At 43.7% G+C, this 14,089-nt stretch overlaps 1 protein-coding gene across 1 annotated transcript; it reads right to left on the bottom strand.

The window, feature by feature from the left end:
- Positions 1-4,767: 4,767 nt before the first annotated feature.
- LOC124665197 (profilin-5-like) lies at positions 4,768-9,946 on the bottom strand. Its single transcript, XM_047202618.1, has 3 exons — positions 9,726-9,946; positions 8,140-8,277; positions 4,768-5,132 (listed from the first exon to the last, which is right to left on the bottom strand). Exons 1-3 carry the CDS (start codon positions 9,846-9,848, stop codon positions 4,998-5,000), a joined length of 396 nt encoding a protein of 131 aa, XP_047058574.1. The 5' UTR covers positions 9,849-9,946; the 3' UTR covers positions 4,768-4,997.
- Positions 9,947-14,089: the final 4,143 nt, after the last annotated feature.

Below are 14,089 nucleotides of genomic sequence, written 5' to 3'. Positions count from 1 at the left end.
TAAATGAATCTTTCTATGATACTTATCCATACATCCAATGAAAGAGATGCTCCGGGACAAGGGTCCGGATGCCTGGCAAAGTGGAGATTAGAGATTGGGTCTAAGATCGTCAAGTTCATTCACAGGACAATAATCAAGTCACTAATATAGGTTGATTTTTTAATCTGAATGAACAAACGGAGACTATGTGTTACTCCTCACTATAACTAGCCTAATTCTGTTGTTGTCACTGCCTGAGTACTTCCTTCCATTTGAAACTTTCCTGCATGAACCGTCCTGGTCCTGATCTAGTGCCCTCACTCAAATGAATCTTCTGCTACTGATCTGAATTATGCAGTACTACTAAACGTTGACCAACGGGGGAATGATCCCTCCCTTGGCTATACGTTGGTAGGTAGGATGAAACTCTCCCCGCGGATGGACGCGGATGGATGATAACCCGATTTATTCGCCCCTCCTGCGAAATTACCGCGGATGGGGATTCGAACCCGGGTGGACTGGCTGCGCACTCGCTTGTCTTGCCACTGAGCTAGAACTCAGTTCTCAATTATGCAGTACTACTAATCTAGAACGCTTCGCAAGACGCCTTTACGCGTAACTTACGTGGCCGTTTGTCATCGTTCAGTGTTCACCTTATCTGTGTCCTAACTACGGCTGTACCTTGCACTAATTGAATGATCAAGTAGGAGTACTAAATGAGAAAGTTTGAATGCTTTTAGGTCTCATGTACGTCCCCTTAGTTTAAGTCCGATGAAGTAGCATCAACTATTCAACAAGTACTATAGTATTATCTGATGACAGGACTGTCGTGTATCATTTGAAATTTTGAAGCGAGTGTGATCCTTCTCGATACCTCTGGGCTCTGTAATTAACTAGTCAGGTCTATTTGAGCAGATTCTCCTCTAGCACTCTTAATGCACTAAGTGGAGTGTAGTTCAGCAAATCTACCTTAGTTTATTCGCAACCTGATGCTAGCTATATGTTGCTAGAATTGCTATTTCAGCAACTGTTTCTGAAACGGATGTTAGCTATATGTTGCTAGAAGCGGACTCTCCTCTATAACACTCTTACCAGACTAGGTGGAGTGTAATTCAGTGATTCTACTTTGATTTATTTGCAACCTAATGCTAGGTATATGTTGCTATAATTGTTGTTTCAGCAACAGTTTCTGTCCATTGGAGAAAGCGTGCATTGAGTATCTCACTTCTTTGATCGGTGTGTGGTGAGCTTCCGCAAAATATCGTTGAAAACAGACTACAGGCCGGATACATGGGAGAGTAGGTTGATTCGTTAGGCATTGATGATAGTTTCCTCAATTACTCCGTGTTACTAATTCTACCTCGGGATTCTTCAGTCCACCTCTCCATACCGTTAGCAAGGCGTGGCTGCAAACGGAGAAGGCACCATTAATTTCAGCTATCACGGCTAGACTTGTTGTAGAGATCCGAAAAACCCTTGAGTTTGCATTGAAACAGCTGGCAGGATCGAGACGATGCGTAAGTAACTAAGTATAGGTTGCTCCAACGTGGCGGACTAAACTAGTTTGATTAAGAGATACTATGATCACCACAAAGAGATGCAGATTGATGCACTAGGGATGTTTTCAAAAAATCCGAACTGTTGGAAAGGCTAGGCTATATATTTTACACTCCCTCTCACGTTTAGGCTGGACAAACGAGAAGACACTAGACGCGCGTAATCGTTGGTCGCAACTATTTGGAGTAGATTAAATAGTGCGTTGGCCGGGTTTAAGCTTGAGATCTTCTGGCTCTGATACCACATTAAGCTTCATACACTAACAAATTATTTTAAAAGACCGATCTGATGAAAAGGCAATCAACCTGCAAAATGCAAATTGAGATAGCTAACCTGCATAGCGGCACCAAAACTCCGCTTCAGTTAAAAAACTGTCACGCTGAAGAGAGTAGCATGGAAGTTTTCTTTAGCGTACGTCGTTGCTAGCATTACCGGCGGTACCATACACCGAAGGTCACCGCCGGCGATTCTTGCACGAGCTACGCACCCAACGAACAACACATGTTAGAATTCAGAACACCGCAGCCGTGCATGGGAGTGCGTGCTATGCTGGGCTGCGGGGCTTGGCACCGCTGAGATCGCTGCAGCCCTGACTTCGAGAATTCATGTCCGGCGCGTGGATAGCCCTGCACCGTCGCGCCGGCGCTGCATCGACTGCGCCGTGTCTCCCCGGCGCTGAACAGTGCCTACGCACAAGCTGAAACTGCGCAGCTGATCGATCTGCTGCCCTGCCGGCACGTTACTGAACCCGTGGCATGCATGCGGGGTGACGCACCTTAGCTTCGTCTGTCTGCCTGGACCGCGAACTGTGGGGTATTTGCTTGCTGCGGCTCAATTCTGACCTGTTGGTGAGCGAGTGATGGCACGGCCAGGCTGACTCTGGCATTCATTTTGTATGGGTGTGTATCAAGCCACAGTTATGTTTGCACCAAATTTGCTACTCCGTTAAAGTATCTCTGACAGAAAAAGAAAAAGGAAATTCGGGTGCCAATGCAACAAATTCGGTTTTGATGTCTCGGACAAAGATGGAAAACTAACCATGTTGGCTGTGGCAGTGGGCAGGCCAAGAACCATCCGTCAAAGGAAAACAAATAAAATCCACTACTGGTACTTCAAAAGCAGTTATCTGAAGCACTACAGAACCCAAGAAAATTCTTCAGAAGAGGATGGGGGGACACCTGAGCCATTCAATCACGGCGCTGCGCTCTCTGCTTCAGTTGCTCTGGGCATTGAGTGGCCAGTCACACTAACTCGCAATTAAAATCTCCTCAGCAGCCACTGCCCAACAATCACTCGCTCTGAACTTGGCTTTAGGACCACCGTATAGCCACTGTTCCCTAGCCAGCAGGAACATCTCGCGGGAATATTTCAAATTGCCAGTGGTATTTCACTGTGGATAAACGCTCAAGGGATTCATTCTCTCGGTTTTACCATACACGGTATGAATTACTGCGATCGATTCTGACAGTTCGTTGTAGCTGGCTGTCCACATTTCAGAATTAATAGCCGAATGATAAGCTTCAGGTTTACTCCCAGGCCAGGGTTTCCTCAAACACGAAACGCTGATGCTGCCAATTCAAAAGATGAACGGAAACAACTTCCAATGTAGTGCACTGGCACGAAAAGAGCCAATGGAGAGAATTTCCTCACTGTTAGAGTGTTAGTGAAATGTCAGAACAAATCCACCTCAGCGGGTTCCCGAAATGTCAGCCTGCTTTGCCTCGGTTCTTTCTTTGCCATCTGCAAACGGGAACCAATTCCAATGCACAGGTTCAGTCCCTCTCACGGCCCATAATCTCACCCCCTGTTTTTGAATCCGAAACGTACCACATTTGAGCTGCACACATAATAAAGGAATGGTCGTCAGTGTGGTTACTCCCAGAATTCATTCAGATGGGCGGGGTGATTCATGTGACTCCGCCCACGGTCCCAGAGAGGATGCAATCCGTTTGAGCTGCTGGATTTAAGAGGGATGGGATGGGATGGTAGTGCAGCGAGGCGGCAGGAGCAACTGAAAGTGAACGCATCATTTCTTTCATGATTGGAGTGTGCAGTTAGGAAGAGCATGCGCAGACATTCTTGTAGCTGTTCTGCTATGAATAGGAAAAGTTCTGCAATAATATGGTCTTGCCATCTTTAGGTGCGCAATACTTCTTCTGAAACTGATTTCTGTTTTGAAGGAGCTGAAATAATCTTGTGAAAATAACTCCCTCCGTTTCAAAATAATCTCGTGAAATAAAAAGATGTCTCTATAATTTTGAGCTCTGACCGTAAACTACGCATAGAACTTTTGGTCGGTAGTTACAAAATCACAATAATACGGAAGTGCTTTTTAACATGAATCAAATGGTATCTATTTGTGTAATACAAATTTCATATTATTGGACCAATTGTTGGCCAAAGCATGTAGTTCGACAGTCAAAATACGCCTTATTTTTTGAAGCGGAGGTAGATATCAAAATGTTGGCCAAACTTTTTTTTATAACTTGGTTAAGGCGTGCTGAGAATGTTAAGAGGGGTCATGGTAGACCAAACTTGACATGGGGGAGTCCGTTAAGAGAGACCTGAAGGTTTGGAATATCGACAAAGATTTAGCTATGGATAGGGGTGCGTGGAAGTTAGCTATCCACGTTCCGGAACTATAACTTGGTTTCGAGATCTTATGGGTTTCAACTCTAGCCTACCCAACTTGTTTGGGACTGGAAGGCTTGGTTGTTATTGTTTTTAGTGCAACCTTCAGAATAAATCCACCATGAATGGTTCCCAGAATGTGAGTCTGTTTCTTTACCTCCGTTCCTTCTCTCCAGCTGAAAACGCGCAGGCTCAGTGTCTCTCAAGGCCCATAATCTCATGCACGTTTGAATCACAAGCATACCATATTTCAGCTGTGTGGTTACCTGAATTCATTCAGATGGCTAGGTGATTCAGCGGCACAGCAGGAAGCAACGTTTCTTTCACGATTGGAGCATACTCCATCCCTTCCACACACAAAATCATACCTTTCAGATTTCCATTCATATTTCAGCACTGGCCGTAAAATCGTCAAACAATATTTGGTTAAAAGTCACAAAAGCACAATCATACAAAACTGCTTTTGAATACTAATCAAATGGTATCTATTTGTGTAACCAATTGTTGGTAAAGCATGTATTTCAACAGTCAAAATATTCCTTATATTTTGATGCGGTGGTAGTATTATGTGAAATGTGGAGAAGGAAAAATTGGATGACATTGTCATTTTCATCCATTGCAGGGTATTAGTGCTCGGCAAAAATATAACAACCATATTGTTTAAAGATTACACATAAGCCCCATGAAATGTAGTAAGCAACTCCAACATAATGAGGAACCACTGCTGGTTGAATTCGTATTTGGACTTGTGCTAATTATTCATAGGGTACATGATGGTACGTTTCAGTAGGCATATATAAGCCCAGTTGGCCCAAACTAGGTTTCAAAGATCAGAAGCTCTGCTCAAGAAGGTAATCAGCAAGCCTCTCCACAACAATGCTGCACTGTCCATGAGTCATTGGCTCCTCGTAGAGTCCAATGACGAGTGAAAGATTCGTCTTCTTGATAGTAACCCCTGCTGGTCCCTGCAAAGACCACACAAAAGATGACAAATGTTCGACATTAGGCAATAGCGCATACTAACAACTTTGCACATAAAATTGTCAACTTTGTTATTTGGAGAATACTACTGCACTTGTTTAGTGTCAGGAAAAATGAAAGTGTGATATCAGTCTACTTCCAGTAAAATTATGGTTTGATCAAATTGACTGAATTATTAACTACCACTATAGTGAAACTGTAGAGCAAAACCATAAGGGCTCCTTTGATTCATAGGATTTATAAAGGAATTGTGTAGGATTTGGATCCTATGGGAAATTTTCCTATACAAGTTGTTTGATTCATAGGAACACATCCTATAGGAATCTTGTAGTGTAAATCCTATAGGGAAAAAGCATTAGGTCACACCTCATGGAAAAATTCCTTTGCTACAATCAAACACACTCCATCTTTCCATAGGATTCACATACGCATGACATCTCAATCCTATAATTTTTCTATTCATATGTTTTTCCTATCCTATAAATTAAAGGAGCCCCAAGTCTAGATGATTTTAAGATGGTAAAAGGTACTCCCTCCTTCCCAATTTAGGATGCATATTAGGTTTGGTCAAAGTCAAACTTTGTAAAGTTGGTCCATCTATATATGAAAATATATTAACTTATATAATACCAAATATGTATAATATGAAAATATATTTCATCATGATTCTAATAACATTGAGATAATGTTGTAAATGTTGCTATAATTTTCTATACATTTAAGTTTACAAAGTTTGGCTTTGACCAAAACTAATATGCATCCTAATTTGGGAGGGAGGGAGTATAAACTGCAGAAATGATCATTTATCATCCATAAAATAGAATACTATGAGAATTTTCAATTGATCAATGCGTAGATAAGTAGTTTTTAGTTTGTCACCTAACTTAAGCTGGAATGAAGATTTTTGCTATCTAAACGACTTTGGTGCAAGGGTCATGATGATAAATTTTCGTTTTTACAATCTAGGCAGTGTGCCTGGTGCATTAGTGAAGGCATTCATAGTATCTGACAGACTGACGTCACACTAACCAGTATACAGAACAGCCGCTACATTAGTCATTCTTATTTTGGTGATAATATGTAAATGTTGGTTGTGAACTTCTTGTCAACTTCTATTAGTCATTACTAGCAAAAATGCCCGTGTGTTGTCATGGTCAAAAAAAGAGATCTAGTTACACAAATAATTAATTGGTCTCTGCACAAACAAATAAAAAATCAAAGAAGCTGAAAGGAACCAGCAGTCCGCTGGCTCCCATATTTTCAAAAACAATCCAGGAAAATATTTTCTGACCGAAATTTCCAAATTTGAATGAAATCTTAATCTCTAAAAGGGCGTGTAAAAAAGGATGATTTAAAGTTTCCTCCTCTGTTACTTCAGGATTACATTTTGTTTACAATCTTCTATCACAAAGTAATAATAACAGAAAAGAAAGATTGTATCTGGCTGTTCGCTGACATGAGTTGTTCCAATGTAAATGAAGTACAGCTGGCTGAAACCAATGAGGATCTCATACTATATGACAGAAAAAAAAAGATTTCCGTGAATGCATGTATGCCCTTCAAGAGCGAAATTTTAGTGATGAGTTGAATTTCAAAAACTGGACACAAAGCATGGAATCTTGTAGAGAAACAACAAAGCATTAGATTCTCTTAACCAATGATTCTATCAACAGAACTCCTTGCTGGATGGCTCGTTTGCCACCCAGCCTTTCATCTCATGCATCAATTCAGTCTGAATCCACTGTGGCCCCATGGCAAAGCCACAGTAGAGGTTGTCAAGTACTGCAGCTTTGCGGAGCAAGAACATTGCCAGCATCCTCACCCAGCTCCCCAAGCACAGTAGCACTGAAGGGCAACCCATGGGAGGTGGACGAGCAAGAGCGTAGTAACAGTACCGCAGGCCTCAAGCATCAGGTTGTTTCCAGGCCCGTTTTGGTGACATACAAAATTTGTTTGAATGAACGGGCGAAGGAGAAACGTGAAACCCACAAGAAAACCGCGAAAAAATGGGCCTTTGAGGTGCTCTGGCCCATGTGTGACACCAGGCATTCACCAATTCAAACTTAATAGTGGTAAAGATTATTATTGGTGATAGCTATTATTAGTCATCATATTAATAGGTGTAAGCAGCAACAGAATGACAAACGAAAGCTTGTAAAGTTGCAGGAGAATATGCTTGACTCAACATTTTCTAAGTAGCAAAGAGTTCTCACTGGATGTTTTTTACTTCCAATTTTTCCAAAAATATAACAGACGGCGAGTTTACTTGCATTTTAACTTTTAATTCACAGCCCTTTACACAGAAGATGACTTTTTGTGTAAAAAAATGTCTGATTTGCAAATGTACATGTAACATAGCTTCATACATAACATTCAGCCATCATCTTTTTATTGAAAGGCAGAGTGATGTTGTTATTTTGTCATTAATCGAAAAGCACCATGCAACTGTCTTCGTTTACACTGTAGTTAGATGCATTTTGAGTTCAGCTTCTTACTACGGGGAGATCAGACTTTTCTTGATTAGGCAGCTTCTGGGTGGCTTTCTCAACATTTTGTATGGTACACGAAAAAGCTTTGATTGTTGAGAGTTGCTGCCTGTGTTTGGCCCATGAGCAACATGAGAGATGTGAAGACAAAGTTGTCTGATGAAAACAGTATTTTCCTAAGTTTCGGCCGACTCAAAATCTGCAGTATTCATATTGATGATGTGGCTATACAGCTGCAGAAGCTAACTCATCGAAGTTGCAATTCCTTTGCCAAAAAGACCCAAAAACAACGATGAAGGAACCTTCCAGTTTCTGATTCACATGTATCTAAGACATGATTATGGTCTATGTTCCAGTGTTAAATGTTTAGTTATGCTACTTTCAAAGAAACCTTGTAACACTATAATTTATTTAATGGTGACTAGTGGTAATCCCCTTGCTAAACAGATGTGGAATTCAACTGAATACATCATAACAGTTGGAGAATGGGATGCCAGCTCCTAACCTTTTTGCCCCGGATGATAACTCCAGGTTCACCCTGGATAACCATGTATTTTGCACCACCAATGTATAATCCAGTTGGTGCCAAAGATCCTGGTTCATCGAAGTCATTCATTATTCCAGTGATTTCTTCAGGCTTGACCTGTGGAATGTAGGAATGACTTGATTGTAAGTCGTTAACACATATATTATAGAAAGAGCTGAGGCTTGAATGAAAACTAAAGAACCAAAATGATGGGTCCCTGAAAGATGTTTGTGCTTTTAGACCACAACTGAGAAATAGCAATAATCTGCCAAGGCAACAAAACATCACCAAAATTACCACAAATTGTCAAGGTTCGGTCGATCCAGTGAGGATGCCATGGGGCTAAAAGGTCCAGAAATATGAAAGTCCCACAGTTAAATTACCGACACCAGACTTAATCATCCAAATTTAAGCACACTAGATGTCTCTAACTCTAATTAGCGACGTGCTCCTGAGAGAAGCTACCTCACAACCGCCTGGCCTCTCACTGCTGGGGACTGTGAACGGTCACTGTCGGGGACTGTGAACGGCTAGCTGTGGGAACCAGCACAGAAGCTGATGTGCATCCCATGGGTTGATTTAGAATTTGGTGTCATTTTTTATGTATATTAGTTCAGACATGATGAAAGATAGTTCAGGTATGATGTCTATATTTCATGATTATGAAGCAAATGTAGAGAAGATTGCATCTTGTCCATTACAAGTTGGAAAATAGTACTCGATGACCAACTGTTAAATGATTACGTGCCACATTTGTTGAGCGGGATATCTTCTTGAAAGTAAGTGGTGATGATTTACATACTACTATATGGCACTGAAAACATGCACATCAATATAAACTGTGTGGGTAAAGTGTAGTATCCCCAGTGTTAAAATCCTACATCCACTGAAGTGGTATTTTCTTGAGATGGGCAAAACACGGCATCACAAATGCCCTTCGTATCATTCTCGAAAAGAAAAGACCTACGGAGCAGTGGATCTTAATATCTTAATTCGGCTGTTCATTAACATTACCAGGGCCTGCAGAGCAGTGGATCATAACCCTCCGTTCATCAAAATTACCAAGCCACAATTTAATAGAGTTAAAAAATGGTAATTTAGCACTAGGTACACGAGGACACATCTGCCGTTGCCTGCTGCTCCCTGCAATTTTACATAATTCAAGCCATGCCTGTAGAAGATACACCAATTTGATACTACTCATTTTGGTGACAATGTAGATCTAGCCGGAAAATCATGAATATCAGATCGCGTGAATGCCGACAAAAATATTGTCCAGTAAAGTGTACATATATCTGTTCTATTATCTGTATTTTTGCAGGACGTCCTATCTGCAATTTGCAAAATTTGCAACGCAAGCATAAGCCACATCTGCACTTCTAGTAGCTACTCGATACCTAGCCCAGCCACAATGAAACGGAAAGCAATGAAACGGAACCGGGATCCAGCTTTCGCCGCGCCGCACAAACCCAGCCACGCGAGATCCCATTCCCAGCGAAGTCAAGCATATGGATAAAGATAGCAATGGCAGGCGGACGGGTAGATTGGAGGAGGGTAAGACATACCTGGGGGAAGTTATCGGACTGCGCCCAGACGGAGCCGTCGTGGCCGAGGATGGCGGCGGCGGTGAGGCGCTGGCCCTCGATGTCGCAGAGCAGGTGCTCGTCCACGTACACCTGCCACGACATGCCTCCTCCTCCTAGTCCTCCTCCTCCGGCCTCTCCTGGCTAGATTTTTTCTCTCTCCCGAGATTTTCGCTCGCAGTCGCAGGCAGGTCGCTGGTGCTCTCTGCTGCGAGTCGCGTTCGACTACTTATTCTGCGAGGGAGACGACGTGTGCGCCTCCTCCATTCAATGTGGGCATCATTCTCTGGCGACAACGGAGCCAAGATGTTTTGTTTTTCCAAAAATATTTTCACTTTCCCGAAATAAAACTTCCATTTTTTCTTTCCATTTCCACTGAGGTTTGATTCGATGCTTCTTCCCTGGACGTGGCTGGCCTGAACCTTACCTGGTAATGTTCACTTGGTCGAGATTTGATCAACTTTGCATCGCACCAAATCTTCGTCGAGTCTGCCTGGGTGTGGTGCCAGGCACGACGACTCCGGAGAACGTGTGGAAGCCTCCTAGTCCTCGCCTCCTGGTCATCAGTGTGCGCCACCTCAAATCACACATAAAACCCAAATGTTAAAAATTGATCGGAGGTCTGAGTCTCTGATTTGTGGCGTTCTGATAGGGATTGATATTGACAGTGCTGGATTCGTCCTTTTATGTCCCCATTTCAGTCCTCTTCTGAGATCTCTATCGCTCCCCCCCACCCCACCAATACAAAATCATAGGCTCTGATGCCCCAAAAAAAACAGTGGGACACCTGTCGGATACGCGGACACGAAAGAGCCACATGTATGACCCACCATGCCGAACCCTGACTCGGCCAACCCCTCCCCCCCTTCGGCATCCGATGGTGCGGACATCATCGGCAACAAATGGGACCTCGCTCCTTTTTCCCTGACGCGCTCCGCGACGGTGAGGTGTATCTACCGCAACATATACAACCTCGTCCCCCGCTCCATCGGGGAGTGTGGCCAAGGGAGCTTAGGGCGCGCAATTTCCTCGGGAACATGGACGTGCTACCTTCGAAGGCAGGGTAGCTAGGTGGGCTCGAGAGCCTGCAAGGTCAAGGTCTCCACGCGCCAAGGTATCCATGGTGGATTGCAATAGACCGATGTACCCGAAAGTGGAGGCAAAGGAGCGATCATGTCAAACATGGACAAACGGCAGGAAGCGACATGCATCTACACCAAGCTATACTACGACAGAAAAGAAGCCAACGGTGCAGCTAAGACAAACACACCATACACTCACCAGATGGACCAAATGATGTGGTCCACCTATAATAGTTGGTTGAAGCCGTTACTTAGTGTGTCTGGGTGTGGTGCTAGGCACGGAGACTTCCATGGAAAGGAGAACGTGTGGAAGCCTCTAGTCCTCGCCTCCTCTGTCACGAGTGTGTGCCACCTGAAACCACGTATAGAAACCCAAACGTTCAAGATTGCTCGGAGGCCCGAGTCTCTGATTTGTGACTATCCGACAGACAGTCAAGGAGTGTGACCATCGTTCTGATAGGCACGGAAATCAACGGTGCTGGATTCGCCCCTCTATGTCATGTCCTCTTGTGAGGTCTCTATCTCTCTTCATTCTTATTTTTCCCAAGTACAAAACCCTAGGCTCTGCCGTCCAAAACCCCCCTTGGGACACTTGTCGGATACACGTTAGGCAATTGTAGAGCCCCCAGCATGTCAGTCCTTGACACTGCCAACCCCCTTTCGGGATCCGACGGTGCGGACATTGCTGGTGACAAATGGGACCTCACCCCCTTTTTTCCCGCCACGTTTCACGGCGACGAGGTGTACATATGCCGCAACGTATAAAACCTCATCCCACGCTCCATCGGGGAGTGTGGTCAAGGGAGCTTAAGGCGCTCAAGTTCTTCGGGACATGGACGTGCTGCCCCCGAAGGCAGGGTAGCTAGGTGGGCTCAAGAGCCTACAAGGTCAAGATCTCCAGGCGCCAGGTCTCCAGGATGGATTGCAATAGACCGGCGTATCCAAAAGTGAATGCAGAGGTGCTATCATGTCGAACACGCACAAACAAGGGGAAGCGGCACACATCTACGACAAGGTATACCAACAGAGAAGAGGCTAAGGTGTACAACTACGACAAACACACGGTACACTAGGCACCATATGGACCAAATGATGGGGTCCACGTGTAAGAGTTAGTTGAGGCCATTCCTTAAAGGGCATGGGGTGGCATCAATGTTGGAGCCACGACCCGGCTAGCCTGGGCAGCTGCCCGGTCTCCACCGGGAAACACTCAATTAGTTTTACTATTGCTTGAGTAATTAATCTTGAGTTCTTGTGAGTATTTGCTAGCAAAATATGAGGTCCCTTTGATTTATAGGATAGAAAAACATAGGAATAGGAAAAACATAGAAATGAGATGATATGCCTAGTTGAATTATATGGGAAGATGAAATACGTTTGATTGTACCAAAGGAATTTTCCATGAGGTATGACCTAATATTTTTTTCCTATAGGATTTGCACTACAAGATTTATTTAGATTTATTTATGATTATTTCATATAGAATATATTCCTATGAGTCAAACAACTTGTATAGAAAATTTTCATATAGGATTCAAATCCTACACAAATTTTACACAAATCCTATGTATTAAAAGAACCCTGAAACTCTCATCCTTGTTCAGGCTCCATGAATGACCAGGCTCCACCACTGGATGGCGTGCGGGTGGAGTCACCTGGGTTTGGATCACCTGAAAGGCGGCTGAGCTTTGGCTGGCTTGTAATAGCTTCTCCCTCTCCGTCCTCTATTAGAATTTGAATATGTCTCTCTTGTACTTACTTTTTTTGTGTTGACTTCTATGAAACTAGATTGAAAAATTACATCCAATCCACTATTTTCGAAAAAAATCCAATCCTCTAGTTATATAAAAAAAAGGTTGGCTTTAAGGGCGGACCTAGAACAAAAACTATCCGGTGTCACTCTACAAGTTCACACTATTTTTCTTCTGAATTTAGGGGTGTCACACACTAGAAATAGCTTGAATATTACAAACAAAACAACTTTTACCCGGGGTCATGTGACCCCTGGAAGCAAAACGTAGGTCCGCCCCTGTTTAAGGGTAAGAAGTCCAAAGTGTTGTGATTTTAGTAGAAGTGATTGTGCATCCAACACCAGATGCAAGTGCGTAGACTCGAACCATGACGGGCGGGGATGAAATCACCCCATCCCAACCATCGGGCTAAGCCTCGATCCACAGTCGTCCAGCTATAGTATACTACATTTGGATCCTTTTATTGCACTGCAGTTTTGTTACAAGACTCACGCGTGGTGCACTGCAGCGGAACTGCGTCTCCTAGTGCCCGAACCTAGGGTCCTTTGGAACCCTTCCCAGCTAGAAAAAAACGCTCGAACATTGTGTTGCTCTTGTTTTGTCCAATTGGACCGGGTGACATAGGCATCCCAAATGGGCCTGCCGGAAATAGTACCCGGGGTTTATTGAAGGCCCACTATCCGAAGAATAAGAAGATTCGAGAGTCCAAGATATATTAAGGAAAGTAGAGTTGTAATAGGAAGTATTGTTTGTAATCTGGCGGGATGAGTTAGAAACCGTCCCGAGCTCTGTAACTTGTACGAAACGAAACCCTCGGCTCCACCTCCTATATAAAGGGGGAGTCGAGGGCGAAAGATCATCGAATCATTGTTCACAAACCCTAGTTTTCATAATCGTCGAGTACTTTTCGGCTGAAACCTTCGAGATCTACTTGCCCTCTACTTCTAACTAAACCCTAGCCTATAACCCGTAGGCATTGACAAGTTAATCCCTTGTCAATTGGCGCCGTCTGTGGGAACTAGAGGCGTAAGGATCTGATCTCGATGGCACGTTCAAGGTCTTCGACATCGTCAACCGGAAGCAACACAATGGATCGAGGTAAACGGATCGGCTGCTTGGTCTTGTCGATTTTGTTCCTCACCCACCCTCCCGTTTGGATGCATATGCGTATGCGGCGGAGCCCATGGAGATGACGTTCGGAAGGTTCCACTTTCACGTCGAGAAGGAAGGATCGTATCGTGTCGAAATTCCGATTTCGTCGGGATCGTCGGCGGTCGATTCCGATTTTTCAAGCTATACATCATCAACTGAGTCAGAAGAGGAAGAAACTTCAGAAACACGCTACGTCAGCACCAGAGCAAGAGAGAAACTCGCCAAGATCTTCGGCGACATATCATCCGAGTCATCTGCGGACTCATATATAAGCGATGACTCAAGTGATGTCGAAAGTTACAACTTCATCGACAAATCTATCACGGTGGGCGAGGTCTTCATCAATCTCAACAATGATGTC

Source organism: Lolium rigidum, chromosome 6 (genome assembly GCF_022539505.1).
Source record: "Lolium rigidum isolate FL_2022 chromosome 6, APGP_CSIRO_Lrig_0.1, whole genome shotgun sequence".
NCBI classification, from domain to species: Eukaryota; Viridiplantae; Streptophyta; class Magnoliopsida; order Poales; family Poaceae; genus Lolium; species Lolium rigidum.
Note: the sequence above shows the minus strand (reverse complement) of the source record. Positions and strands in the feature narration are given on the sequence as shown.